We start from the raw sequence: 21,686 nt of genomic DNA, 5'->3' as shown, positions 1-21,686 counted from the left end.
ACCAATTTACACTTTTTAGTGAAATATAGGTGTCCTAATAGTGTTTTTAGCAGTGTGGGACACATATACGACTGTCAACAGCTCAAAAAATGTGTTTCGTGACCCTTTAATACATACCAATAAAAACATGTAGACTTATAAGCGCTTTTAGTTAGTGTGGAAAAGTGAGATGTCCTCATAGTGTGTTGTTTTAATATCTCACTAGATAAGGACAACTGAGCCCTTTAGGAGTATAGCTAAACACACACACACACACAGGTTTGTTTCGCTATCTTATATTTCGCTATTACATAAACTTTCCATTGATTGTCTATTAGTTTAATGAGACTGTCTATGGCCTACCCCAAGCCCTAACCTTAACCCATCATAGAAACAACAACACATCATTACATACTAGGGGTGTCACGATTCTCCAAATCCTCGATTCGATTACATTTTAGATTCTTAAGTCACGATTCGATTTTCGATTATCAATAATTAATTAATTAATAACTAATTATTTATTTGTAGCCTACCGTTTAAACTACCTGACCTGCATGGTCTTTGTTTTACCCATAAACAAATCATACAGTAAATGAATAAAGGCAAGATACACACAAAATTACCACCTGTCAATCACTTTTTTTCTTGTGAATAGGCAGTGATCTGTGTCGTTATTATGGCGTCGGTAAAAAAAGGTGCACAACCAACAGGAACCAGCCAACAGTATCTGAGGTGTTCGCTAAAATGACAAAGTACAAGTGTGAAAGTAAAAGATTGAAGCAGTCTTAACTAGGTTAATTAGGTTAACCAGGCAGGCTAGGGTAATTAGGCAAGTTATTGTATAACGATGGTTTGTTCTGGAGACAGTCTGAAAAACAATTAGCCTAAGGGGCTAATAAATTTGACCTTAAAATAGTTCATTAAAAAAAATTAAGAACTGCTTTTATTCTAGCCAAAATAAAACAAATAAGACTTTGTTCAGAGGAAAAAATATTATCAGACATACTATCAACATTTCCTTGCTCTGTTAAACATCATTTAGGAAATATTTTAAAAAGAAAAAAACAACAAAGGGGGCTAATAATTCTGACTTCCACTGTATATATATTTACAGTTATTCTTTAATGAGGCTCTTCAAGGCTACATTTATTAAATGTAAAAAATGTTAAATTGTTAAATATTTATCAAAATTTTTAATAACTACTTTGTTATTGTATGTAGTTTCAAATAAAATTATTACTCCAGACATTATTGCTTTTGTTACTATTACCATTAATAAATATAATAATAATTAATATTAGTGATTTCTGAAGGATCATGTGACTAAAGTAATGAAGCTGAAATTTCATCTTTAAATCACTGGAATAAATGAATAAATTAAATGATAAACTACTTTTGAACAGTTATTTTATAGTGCAACATTTCACAATTTGTATTTATGATGAAATAATTGCAGCCTTGGACAGGCCTAATACAACATATTATATGATTAAAATATGGAAAAATGAACAGATAGTAATTTCGGTCAATTTTCCAGATGGATAAACCGAGATCAGGCTGGATAAACAGCTCTCGGTAATATTTCAGCATGCTTTCACTTTCGCATTTACCGGTAAGAATGACATCTCGCCCTGCTCATCATTCTCTCTTCATATAGCCGTATATATGGCTATTACACGATCATAATACACTGTGATATAGCCTGGGTCGTTAGTTTGTTGCATTGTTTTGTTTTCTCACTACAATCGATCCGCTCAGTAGGGCAGAGTCCATCTCATTCAGGGGATCTCGGACTGATTTGGCGCGGATGCGAGCGCAACTGCTGGATATATGCCAAACTAACTAACAGGGGAAACGAGACAGATTTCGAAACAAACGTCTATGTGTGAGGCAGCACTGTACACTGGCCCGAGCGTCTCGCACGCTTGCTCCGGGCTATCGGGCAGTCCTTTTTGTCGAGCCCTGAAGGTTTAAGCTCTGTCTACGGGTCTCCTGTGTCTGCACAGTTTAACAAGCACTTCAACAAGCCTGTTTTTTCCCGCTTGGCAAGCCAAGCTGACGTGACATTGGGGCGTGGCAGCATCGACGATTCTATTTTCTGATTCGATAATCGAAATCGAGCATAAATTTTGATCGATTTTCGCTTAAAATCGAAATCGTGACACCCCTATTACATACTAATTAAAACATGTTGATTTATAAGCACTTGTAGTTAGTGTGGGAAAGTGAAATGTCCTCATAGTGTGTTGTTTTGATATCTCACTTTACAAGGAAGGACAGTTGAGCCCTTTAAGAGTATAGCTAAACATACACACACAACACAGGTTTGTTTCGCTATCTCAATGAGGACATCACCTAGACTTTCCACTGTTTTTTCTATCAGGTTTATCAAAAAGTGTGTGACCTACCCCTAATCTCAACCATTCATAGAAACAGCCACACATCATTACATACTAAGACATGTTGATGTATAAGCACTTTAAATTAGTGAGGACCAGTGAAATGTCCTCATAGCGAGTCGTTTTGATGTCTCACTATATAAGTGAGGACAATTGAGCCCTCACAAGTATAGCTGAACATGTACACACACATATGTATATTTACACACACAGGTTTGTTTAACTATCTTAGTGAGGATATTACAGAGTTCCATTGTCTTTTAATCAGGTGAACAATACAGTCTATGGCCTAACCCTAACTAGAACCCTCACAGAAACAAGTGCACATCATTACATGCTAATAAAACATGTGGATTTATGAGCACTTTTAATGTGCTTGAAAATAAGCTTGCGTCCACAAAAATTGTATTTGATAAAAAAAATGCATTAAAAAACAGTCAAATTGAATATTGTAAATGAAAGCAGCGTGTTTGGAAATGTCATTTGTTCGTGCAGCTCAAGCTGATTTTTGGGGAAATTATTTTGGTTTAATTTAAAATAAATGTAGGCTTATATTTTAACTAAAAACTTCTTGTAAAGACGGTGAATAACTATTTTATATTATCAAGTTGTCTTAATCACATTAAAGTTTAATTTAGTAATTGTACTTATTTTAAATGGACAAGACGACATGTTTGACCATTTTTGTTTCTATAGAAGTATTTTAGGATTTTTGTCAACTTTAATGTCCACCAAAAAATCAGATTAGCTTCAATTTAATGCTTTTGCTTGATTTCAACCACTCTCATGCGATTTTCTACACACTTCATTATTTATATATATTATAGGTGGGCATAAATAATTTTTTTTATCTAGACTATTATAGACTATTATCTCACTGTAATCTCTGAATTAATCTGGATTAAAATGGCTCATTTGAATTCTGCCGAAGGCATTCAGAATATGTGTGCTACCCAAATATTAAGTCTTTGAGAATGGGTTTCTCAAGCCAGGTAGCGCATTAGACCAGGGGCTCATCTCCTGTTTTCAAAATGCATCACAAACTGATTCAGAAGGGCACTCAATTGTCAGACTGCTCACCGGTCAGGTATATATCGGCGCTAAAATAATAAGGTGAAAGTCATCATCATAGCTTGCGTAGAATAGACCCAGCTCCCAACCCAAGTTTGAGAATAGATTAACGGCCATATTTTTTTTTATCGTGCGATTAAGTCTCGCGTTAACAATGATAACGGCCCACCACTAATATATATATATATATATAAAATAACTTTATGTATAATACTTTTATATGACATAGATGTAATAATATATTACATATATAATAACTTTAACTGATTTACTGTTTTTAGTTATGTTAACTAGTTAAAAGTTTTGTTTTTAAATGTAATGTATAACTTTAGGTTCACTACATTTATTTATATGTATATTCACTCACCGGCCACTTTATTAGGTACACCTGTCCAACGTGGAATGGTTGTTGGTGCCAGACGGGCTGGTCTGAGTATTTCAGAAACTGCTGCTCTTCTGGGATTGTCACGCACAACCATCTCTAGAGCTTACAGAGGAGGACCCGAAAAAGAGAAGATACCCAGCGAGTGGCAGTTCTGTGGGCGCAAATGCCTTGATGATGCCAGAGGTCAGAGGAGAATGGCCAGTCTGGTTCCAGCTGATAGAAAGGCAACAGTAACTCATATAAGCACTCGTTACAACCGAGGTTTACAGAAGAGCATCTCTGAATGCACAACACGTCCAACCTTGAGGCAGATGGGCTACAGCAATAGAAGACTACACCGGGTGCCACTCCTGTCAGCTAAGAACAGGAAACTGAGGCTACAATTGGCACAGGCTCACCAAAACTGGACAATAAAAGATTGGTAAAAAGTTGCCTGGTCTGATGAGTCTCCATTTCTGCTCTGACATTCGAATGGTAGGGTCAGAATTTGGCGTCAACAACATGAAAGCATGGATCCATCCTGCCTTGTATCAGCAGTTGAGGCTGGTGGTGGTGGCGTAATAGTTTGGGGGATATTTTTCTTGGCACACTTTGGGCCCGTTAGAACCATAAAGCCTACCTGAGTATTGTTGCTGACCATGTCCATCCCTTTATGACCACAGTGTCTCCATCATCTGATGGCTACTTCCAGCAGCATAATGCACCATATCATAAAGTGTGAATCATCACAGACTGGTTTCTTGAACATGACATTGAATTCACTGTACTCAAATGGCCTCCACAGTCACCAGAACTCAATCCAATAGAGCACCTTTGGGATGTTGTGAAATGGAGGATTCGCATCATGGATGTGCAACTGACAAATCTGCAGCAACTGTGTGATGCTGTCATGTCAATATGGAGCAAAATCTCTTGTGGAATTCTCCAGTGTCTTGTTGAATCTATGACATGAATGATGAAGACAGTTCTAAAGGCAAAAGGGGTCCAACCTGGTACTAGTAAGGTGTACCTAATAAAGTGGCCGGTAAATGTATAACTTTACCTGATACATTTTAAAGTGATTAGTTATTAGCTAACTAGTTAAAGTTATTATTAACTTGAAGTTATGTTAAACGAGCAGATTTTGTTTGTAATGCAACAGCGCGCACCTTCTGTAAAGCTGCTTTAAATACTCAGGAATGTTGGGATGATTCTCTAAATCACTGTGTATTCCTATTGTCTTCATCAGTGTGTGTAAATGTCATAGTGTGTGTGTTCATTAGTATGTTGCTCTTCATCATCATCATCATCATCATGTTTTCCTCCATCAGCCGTATATATATGTGCGTTTCTCATGCGTATGTGTGTGTCTCTGTCTGTGTCTCCTCAGATGTGTTAAAGAACCTCATGTCAGGGCCTCAGGCTGCTCTTCCTCCACACTTACAGCTGGCTTTCCCAGGTAAAGGAGTGCGTGTTGCTCCTGCCTGCATGACCTTCCTCATCTTCATCATTACCATCATCATGATCATCATCAGACATACGAGTCTAGTCTCTAACACGCTCTCTGTTTCTCTCTCTGTGCAGATGTCAATCAAGCGCAGGGCGGAGACTTGAAGAGGAAGACCTTATGACATCACTGATGCCCCGCCCACTTTTATGCATGATCTGCTGGCCGTCCAGTGAGACGGAGCCATTTTTATACTCATTTGAATACGGTGAATAATGTTATTAGTTTTTGATTAATGATGATGATGATGATGATCCGTCGGTTGTACATAATCAATCAATGTTTACACGGACAGACCTGATCACTGTGGACGGGGGGAGTGTGTGTGTGTGTCTGCATGTTGATTAGCTTCTGTAAATGAGTTTTTCTCTGAATGTGTGTGTGTGTGTGTGTGTGTGTGTGTGAGGCTCCTCCCTCTCTCTCTGGTGTACGGTCGGTGTTTCTGGTGCTGTTTTCTCCAATGAATCGCCCTTTAAAAGATGAACTGAACCAAACGAGGGCGACGGCTGTAACATACTTGAAACTTTCAGGATTTGTTTACTTTCAGGAAACACAAACGCGAAATAAAAATGCTGAAGCCTTAGTCAAACATCCGTGCGTGTTTCTGGGCTGCTTCTTCACATTATTTGTGCTGCTTGTTTAAAATGAGCCGAAATCACAATTCTTGAGATTGTTTTTGGGGGGGCACTTTCTATCCATGACTAATAAAGGGCATGTGCCTGATTATATCCAATGGGAATGTCTGACATCATAGACACGTATTGTAATAGACGTAACAGGCACAAAAGCTTGACATGCGTAACAACAGTAACTAAGGAGGGCGGGGCTTAGTGAAGGGTCGATTGTAGTGATATGCTCTTAAATGTGCTCTTGAAATATTTAATACATGCTGACTTTTCTTCAAAGCATGTTTTGTTTAAATCGCATAATGTGCTATGAAGTCGTCATGATAATTCAGCACCGTGATATGGAGATGTAATGCGCTCAAAACCTGCCAGAATCCTCACCAGCCAATCAGAATCAAGCATTCAGCAGCTTACAAACCACAGGAGAGGGCAAGTTCTTCAGCAGGATAGCGCTCCTCATACTTCAGCCTCCACATCAAAGCTCCTGAAAGCAAAGAGGGTCAAGGTGCTCCAGGATTGGCCAGCCCAGTCACCGGTTATGAACATTATTGAGCATGTCTGGGGTAAGATGAAGGAGGAGGCATTGAAGATGAATCAAAAGAGTCTTGATGAACTCTGGGAGTCCTGCATGAACGCTTTCTTTGCCATTCCAGATGACTTTATTAATCAGTGATTTGAGTCATGTCAGAGATGTGTGGATGCAGTCCTCCACGCTCATGATGGAGTCAGACACAATATTCATACTGTTTCCACTGCAGCATGACTTTATATTCTTTACTTTCTTTATTTCTGTTCAGTGACTAGACTAGACAGTAAGGTCTGACTAGAGCTTACTGTCCTAATTAAATAATTAAAAATCAAGGCATGATCATATTTTATTTTGGTGAAATAAGCGTAATCTAGAGGCTTTTCCATTTCATATAAGCCACTTCTGATATCAAATCATCAACTAGAAGCCAAGTTATTATTTGTTGTCCCTAAAACTTGGATAGGCCATGAGACTTGTGTCAGGTAGTGTATATGTATTGCGCACACACACACACACACACACGTGTATTTAAATGTGTGCATATATATGCAACTCAATATTCAAACATACACAACGTCATTGTGTTGCTGATTTATAACCGTGTTGGTATTATTCGGTACGTATTTCAGTTTAAGATCTACTGTTAAGATACTGTATACACCAGGGTTGCCCAAACTCAGTCCTGGAAGGTCAGTGTCCTGCAAGGTTTAGTCCGTACTCAGACTAGGTACAGTTGCCTCGAACTGAGCCAAAGCACGCTTGTCCCCCCTCCCGTCTCCCCTGACGGCCTGCGCTCACACCACAAACGGGCCTGGGCACACTTTTGTCATCGCTGTTGTGCAGTTCAACGAGAAGCGCTCTCTCACTTAGCAGCACAGTGAAGATTTCTCTAGTTATATGGTTTCAGTCGTTTGTTATGCAGTGACATGCAGTGTCAAATATTTCGCCAAACAGTCCTTAGGGATGCGGTGACGCAGTCAGATATTTGACCGAACAGATCCGCCACTTTTGGCGCTCATAAACAATCAGAAAGCTCTCGTGCTGCAGGAATGAGGAAGTCTGCTGAAGGCGCTCAGCTGTCGTGCAGTGAGGGGTTTGTGTCTTTAATAATCTACGGCAGTTTGCGTTCACTAAACAGTAAGAATGATTAATAAATCCATATGAAACAGCCCCTTGAAAGTCACGTCTCACTTTCTTCGCTTTTTTTCAAAGCCCAACCGGGCCAGGGTTGGCCAAGTGAACCGTGCTTGAGCCCGATTCAGCACGCACACACTTCTCAAACGATCCGGGAAACGGGCCTGGGCACGGTACGGATGGCATAGTGTGAGTAGGCCCTTAGTTCCAACCCCAATCAGACACACCTGGGTTAGCTAATCAAGCATGTACTAGGCTTTCTAGAAACATCCGCGCAGGTGTGTTGAGGCAAGATGGAGCTAAAATCTGCAGGACACCGGTCCTCCAGGACTGAGTTTGGGCACCCCTGGTATACACAGAAAACAAAAACATATGCAATTATGTGTGCACATGCAAATACGCTGAAGCCAAAATTATTCACCCTCTTGTGACTTTTTATATATAAATATAATTTTTCAAAACCTTCCCAACGTCTGCTTAGTACATAAGTCTTCAAGAGCCTCAACTTAAAGTACAGGTTTTCAAGGCTTGAGTTTACTTTAAGTGTGTCATTGAACAGCAGCTGGTTGTTCTGCAGCCAAACGAGAAAAAGTCTTGAGAGGGCTAATAATGTAGACCTGAGCTGCTAAAGCATGTGGGAATTCTTAGTTATTCCAACAAAACTGGAGGGGGAGTTGTTGTTTTTTCTTTAACTACACCTCCAGATGAAAATTTAACGGGTAACAGTGGGGAGAAATCTGCTTGCTCTAATAAACCACTTGGGAATCATTTGAACTAGAAATATCTAGATCTCCAAAATATATCCTGCAGTTATTTTTCAAAGCCAACACGTATGTAAACATTCAAGGTCACACTTCACAACACACTTCCATCAGTTAACGTATTTACGGACATGAATGATACATGCTCACCTTTATTACTCACAGTTTAATATTTGAGGTTGTGAAAATTGCCAACGAGTTAATCAATGTCTATTTTCATTCATATTATCAGAGATGAAGAAATACTGTGATAAAAAAATAAAGCATTCATGTTAGTAAATACATTAACTTACATTATTAGATCAACAGTTATGCTTTTGATTCATTCATTTTCTTGTCGGCTTAGTCCCTTTATTAGTCCGGGGTCGCCACAGCGGAATGAACCGCCAACTTATCCAGCAAGTTTTTATGCAGCGGATGCCCTTCCAGCCGCAACCCATCTCTGGGAAACTATGCTTTTGATGTATTTATGATTTATATTTGTTTGCGTGCTCTTCCAGTTGACCATAAAGTAGGAGTTTTATTGAACAGGGAACCAGTTAACTGTCCTTACTGTACATCGTCTTTTAGCTGCATGCGATGTGGTGCCGTGACATGCTATTAAAGGTATCTTTTCCATCTTAAAAGGAGTTTTTGACAATGATGCACAACATTTATATTTCAGAAAGTGAAAACTTCCACTATGGAAGTTTTTTCCTAACAAAATTAAAGTGAAAATTCAAATGCTTAAAAGATCAAATAATAAATCAAATGCTCAAATGATAAATCAAATGCTCAAACCGACTCTGCAAATGATAAATCAAATCCTCAAACCGACTCTGCAAATGATAAATCAAATCCTCAAACCGACCCTGCAAATCATAAATCAAATGCTCAAACGGACTTTGCAAATGGTGAATCAAATCCTCAAACCGACATCGCAAATTATAAATCAAATCCTCAAACCGACCCTGCAAATGGTGAATCAAATCCTCAAACCGACCCTGCAAATGGTGAATCAAACCCTCAAACCGACTCCTCAAATTATAAATCAAATGCTCAAACTGACATCGCAAATTATAAATCAAATCCTCCAACAACTCCGCAAATGGTGAATCAAATTCTTAAACGACTCCGCAAATGGCGAATCAAATCCTTAAACGACTCCGCAAATGGTGAATCAAATCCTCAAACTGACATCGCAAATGATAAATCAAATGCAAATGAGGTGTCAATCAACCAGCATAGGCGGAGCTTTGAGGCGGAGGAGTTTGTTGTTGACGACTACCGGTAGCGCTACCACTTTTTCCAAGGCCTAGAGAAATAAAGAATTACAACACCACGAAAACCAAGCAACATCAACCAGCAACAAAAAAAGAACTGAAATGAGCATTAGCGTTACATGGACATTGGAAAAATAAGACCTGTGCAAAAATTTTTAAAGCCTGGTTTATACTTCTGCGTCAAGTGACCGGCGTAACCCAGGGCGCATGCAACGCGCGTGGCTGTGCATTTATACTTCTGCGCGCTGTCTCTGTTGGTCTGCATTAACACTACTGAAACGCTAGTGGGCAGTGAGGTGTAAATGTTCCTCTGTGTCGAGTTTCTTCGCTGCTTTTTTGCTGTTCCTGAACACTTCCGGGATGTACAAGTGGCTCAAACTCGCTCATTTTGAGGCAGGAACCGGCGGACGTGCAACAACTTTAACTATGAGGTAAACACAAAACAAAACTTTCCATCCGGAGCTCCTTCAGGGGACTCCACACTTGTTAACAATCACTTCATCGGGCTCGCACCGTATGCGTGGCTCTCGGTCCCAAGCCGACCAATCACAGAGCTTGCGCTACGCGTCGTTGCGACGTGTAGTTACATTTTTTGTGAGGTGCACGACAGCAACGCCAACGGCCACAGCGTAGGGCCTATGCGTCAACGCCGTAGCATACGCGTGCGCTTGACGCAGAAGTGTAAATCAGCCTTAAGACCTAGAAGAGCGAATTTAAGACTTTTTTTCAGGCCAAAAATTTAATTTTTTTTTAAATTTTGGACTTTTTAGACCCTGCGGAAACCCTGTTGTAGCAAAAGTAACAATGCAATTGTAATCCTTAACTCTCAGAAGTAACTTTCCTCAACACCTCCAACAACATCATCAGTCACTCAGTAGCCTATTAATAATGTTAAATGTGAATTAGTTCCATTAAAAGAGATGGTGTAAGACAGGGGTGCTCAACCCTGTTCCTGGAGATCTACCTTCCTGCAGATTTCAGTTGCTACCCATATCAAACACACCTGCCTGTAATTATCACGTGGTGTTCAGCTCCTAATTAATTGGTTCAGGTGTGTTTGATATGGGGATGATCTCCAGGAACAGGACTGAGCACCCCTGGTATAAGACAAAGGCTGCATCCGAAACCGCATACTTCCATATTGTATAGTACGCCAAAATCAGTATGCGAGCCGAGTAGTATGTCCGAATTCATAGAATTCGAAAATCAGTATGCGAGCAGTACCCGGATGACTTACTACTTCCGGCGAGATTCCGGAGTGCGCATCCCATGCATGCTGCGCTATCCCATGATGCCCCGCGAGCGAATTTATGAATGGAAGTAAAGCGACGCAACTGACGCAGGTAGGTCACGTGACCATGACAAAATGGCGGATGTAGTACGTCCGAATTCCATTCATACTTTCACATTCATACTGTATAGAATGTACTTTTCTAACGCCGAGTAGTACGTTTAAATTCAAACACAGTACCTACTGAGTACTAGGCGGTTTCGGACGCAGCCAAACTCTAGATCTTTAAATGAATGGAATCTTATTGTAAAGTGTGACCCATTATTAATAACTCTAATAAAGCACTGGGTTAACACCTTGTCCTTGCTGGATTTACCCAAAGCAAGCAGCCAGTTAGGGGCCCCCAAATAAGTATACATTAGACACATAACATCATTTTTTATTATATATTGTATAGTGAGGGTCTAACAAATCAAAATTAAATGTAATCATAAGATCTGCGCAAATTGGTCCTACATCCTCAATCATGGAAAGATTGAGTGTTTTAAATCATGTATTGCTTTTAAATGTATTTTACTTGCAAAATTATTTCAAATGTAGAGATTGCATTAAGATTAAACGGGGAAAACAAGATTAAAACTGAATTAATAAAACTACAAAGGATGCGTTTGAGGACAGTTGGGCCCCACGGCTGGATCTGCTTAAATGACTAAATCTCCTCCTGCTTGCTGTAGTAAAAACAAAAGTGAATATTCCCCCCAGACTGCAGAAATGTGTGTATTTTGAGTGAGCAGACGGAGCTGACACTGCAGTATTGTGTGTGTGTGTGTGTGTTTAATTTTCATCATCATCATCATCTCGTTCACACAAACCAAACACATGGAGTACAAAATATCAAGAGGGTGAAGGAGATCTTAATGCCATGGACAAACTGAAGCTCAGCAGGTGATGTGTGTGTAAAATAACCAAACTATCAGATATACAGCACACACACTCACACAGAGAGAGAGAGAGAGATGAAGAACAGAGAGCAGATTGAGTCTATTTGACCAGAGGTCTGGTTTTATCATCGTCTCCACACTGATGAGCTTTGTATTTCTTCACCTCTGCCATGTATTTCGTCCAGGCATCTCCTTTCCCAGTCTCCGCCTGCACACACACAAATAAAACACACATCAACATATTCACGATTGATCAAAAGTGACAAAAATTCTTATTTTTTTTCAACAAAAATGCAGTTTAAATTGATTTCAAGATCATAAGTATTACAAAAATCAACAGTATTATTAATGTTATATTACCGTTATGTTATATTAAATGTAATTATCAATGTTTAATAATTAATTACGAACATTTTCCTAATTTTAGAGTGTGTTATTTGCTGTTGACCTTAATATTTGGTGTGTATTTTCAATCAAATAAATGCATTTTTGGTAAAAAGGAAGATAATGTTCAGCAAGACTGCATTTATTAAAATAACAACACATTAAAAAAACAGTAAAATGAGGAGGAAAACGGCTTCATTAACCATTTTAAAATAACATACAATTGGCTTCTGATCAGAAAGGCAACTTTTATTCTTGTGTTGCTGCTGTTTTTGTCTAGATTTAGTTGGGTGAATGCTTTTGGCGAACATCATACATGTAAAAAGAGCACTTGTTAGTAACTACACTAACCTGTAAAACATGCATATACATACATGTACTTCATAAGCATGCTAATTAGACAGAATTAAAGTGGCAGCATTAACATACAGACATCTGCAGTTTAAAGGGCCACGACACCCCCCACTTTCGGTTAAAGTCTACTTCAGAATTTTTTCAAAAGATGCATGATTAATGGGCGTGGAGCTCCGCGAGCATAGGGCAGGAGTGGGCGTGGCCAGCAGGGGAGAAGGGGAGCGAACAACTGTTGATGTCAGTTTCAGTTAGCTCACAAATTCAGACAAACCGTGAGGAGACGCATGAGTTTATAGTTTACAAAGTTAAAATGCAAAGAAATAAACAGTAATTTAATGCCCTGCTACATTTGTTATTCGTAATTTCATACACAGACAACCACAATTTATGTCATATCATGTTTGAATCATAGATCTAAATGCAGACTCAGTGCAGCAGGTCTCCTGACCTGTCTATTTTAACCATTAGTCCTGCTGGTAATCTGGAGGATTTAGGCAAACACAGCAGCTCGGCGATGTGTCTGAATGTGAATGAACTCCTGATACAAGACAACATCCACCATTCTCTAATTCTCGTGCTGCTCTCCCGTCAAAAATGCTTGCATCACACACACAGCTTTGCTGTATGATCGGCCCTGACAGGATCGCGGGCAAAAACATGCAACAAACCCTGTGGATTATGAAAACAAACGCATATGAGCCTTCATAAATGGCTACTGCGTGCCCGTGGGTCCGTGTCTCACAGCTTGAGCTTGGCACTGGTCTGGCAGGTCTGCGTCTGCCTTGCCTTCGGAAAGCGCGTGCTATCATGCTCTCATGAATAATTAAAAAGCCGGCTCTTCTCATAGGATAAGAAAACTCCGCTTTGAATAATAATGAGAAACCGACGCGTCATCATTGCACTTGCAGTACTGCGCTACGTCGCCGATTTTGATCCCGCCCCAAAAATCATTTTAAACCCGGAAGCTGAAATTAGCTGACAAAAGCTCAAAATTATCCAGTTTTCCCCACAATTAAAGCTGACAGGTGCTAAAATTGTCTTAACTGATGCTCAACACACACAAATCTGTTAATATAAAAAAAAAAAAAAGTTCTCCAGGGTGTCCTGAACCTTTAAAATAAGCAAGATCAGCTTTAAGAGATGAAATTAAGCTTTACCTGTCAAAATAAAACTAAAAACATATACATTTAAAATGTAAAGTATAAGATTTTGCATATAATATTTTCTAAATATTTCAATGGAGGATAGACAACTTCTGGCAAAATCCTGAAAAACTGCTGTCTGCAAAAATCTCTTCATGTTTTAAAAATGTGCATTTATATATAGTGGAAGTCAGAATTATTAGCCCCCCATTGAATTTTTTCTTCTTTTTAAAATATTTCCTAAATGATGTTTAACAGAGCAAGGAAATGTTCACAGCATATCGCATAATATTTTTTTCTTCTGGATTTCTTTTTCATTTGTGTTATTTCAGCTAGAATAAAAGCAGTTCTTAATTTTTTAAACACCATTTTAAGGACAAAATTATTAGCCCCTTTAAGCTATATATTTTTTATAGTCTACAGAACAAACCATCATTATACAATGACTTGCCTAATTACCCTAACCTGCCTAGTTAACCTAATTAACCTAGTTAAGCCTTTAAATGTCACTTTAAGCTGTATAGAAGTGTCTTGAAAAATATCGTGTCAAATATTATTTACTGTCATCATGGCAAAGATAAAATAAATCAGTTATTAGAGATGAGTTATTAAAACTATTATGTTTATAAATGTGTTGAAAAAATAAACAGGGGGTTAATAATTCCAGGGGCTACACACACACACACACACACACACACACACGCAAACACACACACGCGCAAACGCACACACGACAGCATACAGTATAGTCATGCATTGTTAACAGTTAGTGGTTTTCCCTGTTGGGGAAGAGATGGAATTTGTCTTTGTTTTATTGTTGATCATCAGTTGGCAGCATGAACACTTTAGATAAACAAAACATAAAAACTGAAAATGCTAGAAACGTAAAAGCTGCATTCATATCTTCCTGATATCATAATAAACACAAACTAACTTCAATTCTAAAGAAATCTACAAACCAATATGCTAAATATGTTTTCAAAACTTCAAACAAACATTTCAATAGTGAAATCAAGCTTATGTTGAATGAAAATCAGAAAATTTTAGGTTTTTTGCCAAAATGAGCATTTAAACTACAAAAATCCCTATAATGGAGGGATTTTTTCACAAGACTGTCATGACGCATCATCATAATCTTAAATTAGAGCTGCACGATTCTGGCTAAAATGAGAATCGCGATTTTTTTTTTGCCTAAAATAAAGATCAGGATTTTCTCACGATTCTGTAGATGTAAAATAAAGGTTAATATGAGTGGGCGATTATTATTGTTATTCTCAAACATGTGTTAAAACAGCAATAGGCTTTGTGTAGCTGTACTGTTGGTTAAAATGCTCAGTTTTGCATAGACTTGAACAGACTTTAGGTTTGTCCTGGTCATTAATGCTGGTGATAACGCTGATGTTGTATTATTGTGTTTAAGACATTTGCTTACAATGTCATTTTCTGCTTAAAATCTGTCACTGACGTGATTTTCATGAATACAGAAGACTGGGCGGGTATTTTTGCATTTTGGCAGGTTTTGGATACTTTTTGAGCTGGAATCAGTCAGCTGCATCTGGCAACACTGTGCGCGCTTTCGGTTTCATTTTCACTGCTAAGAGTGGTTCACTTCCCACGCAGCTTCCAAACAATCACTCTGTGCCACAAACTGAACGTTATTTACAGCCTATGCAGGCTCTGTTCACTAAAGTAGACTTCATTCAGAGGCACACGCGCCTGCCCTCCCTGTGGTAACAGCTGACGGTCAGCTTACATGTGATTTTGCGGTCGCAAACACATTACAAGAAGACAGAAATGACATTTTTGGGGTAAACTATATCTTATAAATACAGCATGTGATTCTTTCAACACCATTTGGAGGTGTCCAAGTTGCTGAACAAAGTATGTAAAACAATGTGAAGACTTGTGCGGCCACCATTGTTTCTCTCCTGAACTTGAAAATATGATTGACAGAATCGTAGAAATGCTGGATTAAGATCGTCAAGGGCACAGGTGTCAAACTCAGTTCCAAAAGGGCCGCAGCTCTGCACAGTTTAGTTCCAACCCTAATTAAACACACCTGATCAAACTAATTGAGTCCTTCAGGCTTGTTTGAAACCTACAGGTAAGTGTGTTGGAGCAGGGTTGGAACTAAACTGTGCAGAGCTGCGGCCCTTTTGGAACTGAGTTTGACACCAATGGTCTAGGGGGTTAAACTGAGATCGCGATCTTAAATCCTTGAAAGTTTTTTATATTTTGATTTAAAAACATTAATATTTATATTTATTATTTCATCTTTGCAACAAATTACAAAAACAAATCACCGCTTATGCTAGATGTATCTAATGCAGCATCAATGGTGGCAGCACAGTAAATTTGATGTAGTTTTCTCTACTGGCTGTCGTTATCAGCCTCACACTATTGATTTCCTTCTTCTGAAAGTCTTGATAACACCATCATGGTCTTTTTCTTTTATTATTTTAGCAAATAGGATTGTAAAAACATTTGTTGCACTCTCCCATTGGCTGCGCTGTACATTTAGCAACAATGACGGCCTCTTATATGGAGTTCAGTGGAGTAAAACAGCAGATTATAGTGTGTGTACATTAATAAGCTTACTATGTTCTGGGAGCAGAGCTGCTTATTTTGATTTTCACACACATATCAAGGCAAACATGCAAAGGTCTCCTTCTTAACACACACTTTATATAAAAACCAGAAACTAAGCTTTTTGCACTGCAACTGATGATCAACAGTAAAAATGACCATTTTTTTTCTCTTCCCAAAAGGGAAAACCAGCAACAATCAAGAATGCATGATTATATGCTGTCATTGCTTTGCAATAAACAAATGTGATTATAATGGAAGTCAATGGGGCAAAAACAGCCCTCAACATAATCAAAGGGTAGTCAATTTGCCCAGAGTGTATTGCTGAAAGCTTTTAAAGCATTTTCCTAAAATATTTGTCAAAATAAGATTAGTCACAAAGCATCAGTCCATTTGCTGAAACACATATAAGGTTGTGTCCAAATTAATTCCTCCAGAGTGGATGAAAACATGCACAAGGGTTAAACCACACACATTCTCCATCATAATAAAGCGCGTTTCCTCACCTCGGAGTCTTGTTTCTGTTTCTTGGCCACCACGCCGGTCTTGAGGGCCAGTCTCGCGCCTCCTCTCCTCTTGCCCACCTGATCAATAAGGGAACAGACTGAGAGCGTTACAGGGGCTTCAGGAAGAGCAGGACCCGCACAAGAGCCACAATCTACAGCTGTATGACTGTGAGAGAGACATTCAATGTGTGTGAATGCTATTGAGCTCAAAGTTGGTTTTATATTCGCACATTCAGACTTAATCCCTAAAGGTCCCGTGAAATTAAGACAAAAGATTTTTAGATGTTAGCTTGTCTGTTAGTTTTAAGGATATCTGTGCTCCAAAACACTGGCAAAATTTGCGTTTAGAAAATTTAAACGTGACATAAACATCCACAGCTTGCAGTTTATCACTTCAGCCTAAATGGATCAGCGATATTATTAGCTCACCTCATACTTTAGTTTCTCATCAAATCTTCTGACCAATCAAACGCTGTCTGGTGTCAGACATGCCCTGCCCTATTCTTCTCAATAGCTTTTTAGTTGATGCGCTTGAGTTCAACTACTCTCACTGGCAGAGCTGTGATAAAAGCGAAATGCTATTGGCTGTTTTATTTTAAGGGGAGGAGCTACTCTGTGCCCCGCCCTCTCTTCATGTTTCAGTTGAGATTACGTCAAACATCGAATAAAAAAAATGCACATTTCAAAGCACTTCACATGACGTCTAAACTCCGGAAGCTGCGATCGATTTGTTTTCCGTATGCAGTTGTGATGCAGTTACTAGAGAAATTAAATATTAAATGAGAAAATAGTGGGAGTGGCTTGTATTTTTTACTGCAAGCTGATTGGATGTAGTAAAGTAGGTGAAAAAAAACTGGTTTGAGGAGAGTTATTATAACCTAAGGAGCCGATCACAACTTTGTGCATTGAGAGGCGCATCTTTTGAATGGTTTAAGCCCCAGTCAGATCACACGATTTTTATTGTCTGTTACTAAAGTCACTATGCTAGATTATGTGATTTTTTTTTTCTTGACTTGTCATGGGTAACAAATGCGCCAGACTACACGTTCCTTCACGATCAGTCATCACGTGATGGCTACGACAAGCGTTATTTCCCAAAACAGTCACAAGTGTTGCTATAGCAATATTTCTTATCTTAATTTCAATTTTTTATCATGTTTTAATCTCAATAAACACTGACGCTTGCAGACAACTAATAACTGCATTATTTAAGGGTATTCGTTACGACATGGATAGGATCACACTTATGATTCCTTTTCAATATTAAGCAGTGGCACAAGTGCTGTCGCCTAACAGCAAGAAGGTTGCTGGTTCGAACCTCAGCTCAGTTGGTGTTTAAGTGTGGAGTTTGCATGTTGTCCCTGCGTTCCAGTGGGTTTCCTCCGGATGCTTCGGTTTCCCCCACAGTCTGAAGACATGCGGTACAGGTGAATTGGGTAGGCTAAATTGTCCGTAGTGTATGGGTGTGTGTGTGTGAATGAGTGTGTGTGGAATTTCCCAGAGATGGGCATCCACTGTGTAAAAACGTGCTGGATAAGTTGGCGGTTCCTTCTGCTGTGGCGAGCCCGGAATAATAAAGGGACTAAGCCGACAAGAAAATGAATGAATGAATCTAAATGTATATTTTTCTGCCATGGGTTGCTTATTAAACACTCCCTTGCCCAAATTGCCAAAACAAGTAGGCATGGGCTGGTTGAAGATTCTGACGGTATGATAACCTTGGATAAAAATATCATTCTCACGGTATTCCAATTACTGCTCTAAAATATATTCTTTTTAAATGTCTCCTTTGAAAACAATATATTTATTTATTTTTGAGTTTCATAATATTTTGGAACAGTAAACATTCACTTCTGACTTCTGCTGTCTTCATAGTTTCAGAAACACAGACTTCTTTACAAATTAAAATGACATCTTTGGTTATCTTTCTTGCTGTAGATACTGCTGTCATAAAAAAAATGTAAATAAAAAATCTTACCATTACCTTAGGAACGGTATTACAGAAAATTCTGGCGGTTTTAAAATCTTTTCTAAACCGCACGATTTACCTTGAAAAGGTTTATCGTCCCGTGCCTAGCCACGAGTAAGACAATCAAAGCACATAAGCAGCAGCAAGGAAAAATCAGATGCTCAAGACATCAAGAGTGGAACAAATCATCCACCCGCAGTGGAGTAGTGAATGGGCACAAACAAAAATATAGTTCATATATTGTTCTTGGAAAAAAATATATTTTTGTTTGCGATAATTTCTATCTTAATTTTAATGTATGTTTTGCTGGTCAACTAAACTAAACTTCTCTGACCACATTTCTAGAACTGCTCGATCGTGCAGATTCGCACTCTATAACATCAGAAAGATCCGACCCTTCTTATCTGAACATGCAGCTCAACTCCTTGTTCAAGCTCTTGTTCTCTCCAAACTGGATTACTGCAACTCTCTACTAGCCGGGCTTCCAGCTAACTCTATCAAGCCTCTTCAACTGCTCCAGAATGCAGCAGCACGAGTGGTCTTCAATGAACCTAAACGAGCACATGTCACTCCGCTGCTAGTCCGTTTGCACTGGCTGCCAGTTGCTGCTCGCATCAAATTCAAAGCTCTGATGTTTGCCTACAAAGTGACTTCTGGCCTTGCTCCTTCTTATCTGCTCTCGCTTCTGCAGACCTGTGTGCCCTCCAGAAACTTGCGTTCTGTGAATGAACGTCGCCTCGTGGTTCCATCCCAAAGAGGGAAGAAATCACTTTCGCGAACGCTCGCGCTCAATCTGCCCAGTTGGTGGAATAAACTCCCTAACTGCATCAGAACAGCAGAGTCACTCGCTACTTTCAAGAAACGACTAAAAACTCAACTATTTAGTCTCCACTTCACTTCCTAATCTGCAATTGCCTCTCAGAATATCACACTAACTGTACAAAAAAAAAAAAAATACTACTAATACTTCCCTTCTTAGACTTTACAGACCTGAAACTTGCCTATAGCACTTATTCATTGTTGCTCTTAGTTGTGTAAATTGCTTCATTGTCCTCATTTGTAAGTCGCTTTGGATAAAAGCGTCTGCTAAATGACTAAAATGTAAAATGTAAAATGGTCAAAACATGAAATTTGAGGTGAAGCACTTCAAAACAATTCCGATATATGCTTCAGCGCCAAAACGCAAACTTGGTTTGTTAAATAAAATAATAATCTAGCCTAAATAAAATTAAAGTGAAATATTCAGTTTCAGAGAAGCCTAAATCAAACTGTTCACACACTTTTGCAATTTGAATAAGCAGGAAATGTTTTCGCAGTGTATCCTGAACACTGAACATGTTTCTAGATTACCTGTGAAGAACAAACTCTGTTGGAAGGATGAGAGAACTCAGAAACTCATGAAAATGGAGATGTCTGCATATTTTTTGCCAGTCTGTCAGATAAAATTGCTCAAAACAGCTTAACATTTTAGAAAAGGTAGTTAAAGTTTGCATAACCAATGACTTATCCACCCATGACTAGGCCCGCACAGAAATCTGCAGATTTTTAGCCCATTATTGATTCTGTTTATTTACCAGTGTAAACATGTGTACATTTATATTCATTCAGTTTTTAAATTATTTTTAGTGATATTATTGACTTATATAAAAATGTTTAGATAATTTATTTACAATAGAGTTTATAAAGTAATATTTTCTGTCTTTTCGTAAAGATATGAGACTTGCTTTTTTTTTTACCAAAAAAAGTGGATCAAATTTGATTTGCATTGTAAACATTAAATACAAGTTGAAAATATTTTATTTTTAGTTCATATATTAATAATTAATAAATAATTATATTATTTAGTTATGATACTCCCAAAATCATTCCACATAAATCCGCAAATTTTAACAAAATTCTGCGCAGGAATAGCAAAAAATGTCCTTAGATTTTGTCTGGGCCTGCACATGACCCACCCATAAATAAACATGCAGCCTATTTTTTGATTACCATTTTACTACATTTTACATTGACAGAAATACTACATTCATCTTTTTAAGCAGGCTTTCCTTTAACAATTTTTTTACTAAGTTTTTTATATTCGTGACGTGTGTTTATACTTGTTTGGTCAATGCTTGTTTGGCAATGTTTTATTATTTGTTTTACTTTGTTCTAGTATGGCTGTTGATGCTTATTGTAAGGCGACCTTGGACGTCTAAAAAGGCGCCATTTACAAATAAAATAAATAATTATTATTACCTAACCAGCGCATAACGGCAGCACTGATATAACCGAGATATTATGTGTTCCTATTGGGTCACCCGTCATGAAAAACGAGAAAAAAATTAAACATGCTAGACTTTCTACGATTGTGTCGTGAAGTGTCGCAGGCTTGGTATCGATTGTCGTGAACTATAAAACGATTTAATCTTTTGTCACTACACCCAATTGTCGTTTATGACTCCGAACTTCAAGGAAATCGTGCCGAAATAGCATGATCTGAACGTTTTGAACATTTTGCGCGCTGCTTATTACGCTTTATTGGAACGTAAAATAGCATTCAGTGTGATCGACCCCTAACAAACGACGACTCGCCGTTTTTTGTGTCTAAACTGACAGTTGGAAGGGGCGTGGTTTAACTTGTCAGCCACACCCAATATATCAGACTGACGTCCCTGCTGAAAAATTCAGCTTAAACCAGCCTAGGCTGGTTGGCTGGTTTTAGCTGGTCAACCAGGGTGGTTTTAGAGGGGTTTTGGCCACTTCCAGGCTGGTTTCCAGCCATTTCCAGCCTGGTCTTAGCTGGTTAGGCTGGGAGATGACCAGCTAAAACCAGCTTGACCAGCCTAGCAGGCTGGGAGCCCAGCTAAAACCAGCTATGTCCAGCTTAAACCAGGCTGGTCAAGCTGGTTTTTGCTGGATTTAGCTGGTCATTTTTCAGCCTGACCAGCTAGGACCA

General features: G+C 38.7%; 2 protein-coding genes across 10 annotated transcripts in view; one reads left to right on the top strand and one right to left on the bottom strand.

The window, feature by feature from the left end:
* ubn2b (ubinuclein 2b) overlaps window positions 1-5,916 on the top strand; it is a 57,392-nt gene extending 51,476 nt beyond the window's left edge. Inside the window, 2 exon segments of one of the 3 annotated variants that reach the window (NM_001104940.1) lie at window positions 5,207-5,275; window positions 5,401-5,912. In NM_001104940.1, the coding sequence (NP_001098410.1) occupies window positions 5,207-5,275; window positions 5,401-5,447 (116 nt within the window). In that variant the 3' untranslated portion in view covers window positions 5,448-5,912. 3 annotated transcript variants of the gene reach the window in all.
* Window positions 5,104-21,686, bottom strand: part of trir (telomerase RNA component interacting RNase) — a 17,749-nt gene continuing 1,166 nt past the window's right edge. Inside the window, exons 2-4 of one of the 7 annotated variants that reach the window (NR_170156.1) lie at window positions 16,780-16,857; window positions 11,712-12,015; window positions 5,104-5,132 (exon numbers count right to left, since the gene is read on the bottom strand). Coding sequence is in view for 2 of the 7 variants with exons in the window: in XM_073942124.1 (XP_073798225.1) it covers window positions 11,908-12,015; window positions 16,780-16,945 (274 nt within the window). In the remaining 5 variants the exon portion in view is untranslated. Of the gene's footprint in view, window positions 5,133-11,289; window positions 15,710-15,862; window positions 16,946-20,753; window positions 21,520-21,686 lie in introns of those variants that run through there. The other 6 variants (NM_001386635.1, XM_073942124.1, XR_012399910.1 and 3 more) reach the window with 6 other exon arrangements.

This window comes from Danio rerio, chromosome 3, assembly GCF_049306965.1.
Source record: "Danio rerio strain Tuebingen ecotype United States chromosome 3, GRCz12tu, whole genome shotgun sequence".
In the NCBI taxonomy this organism is placed as follows: Eukaryota; Metazoa; Chordata; class Actinopteri; order Cypriniformes; family Danionidae; genus Danio; species Danio rerio.
This window is presented reverse-complemented; position numbering and strand designations above follow the sequence as displayed.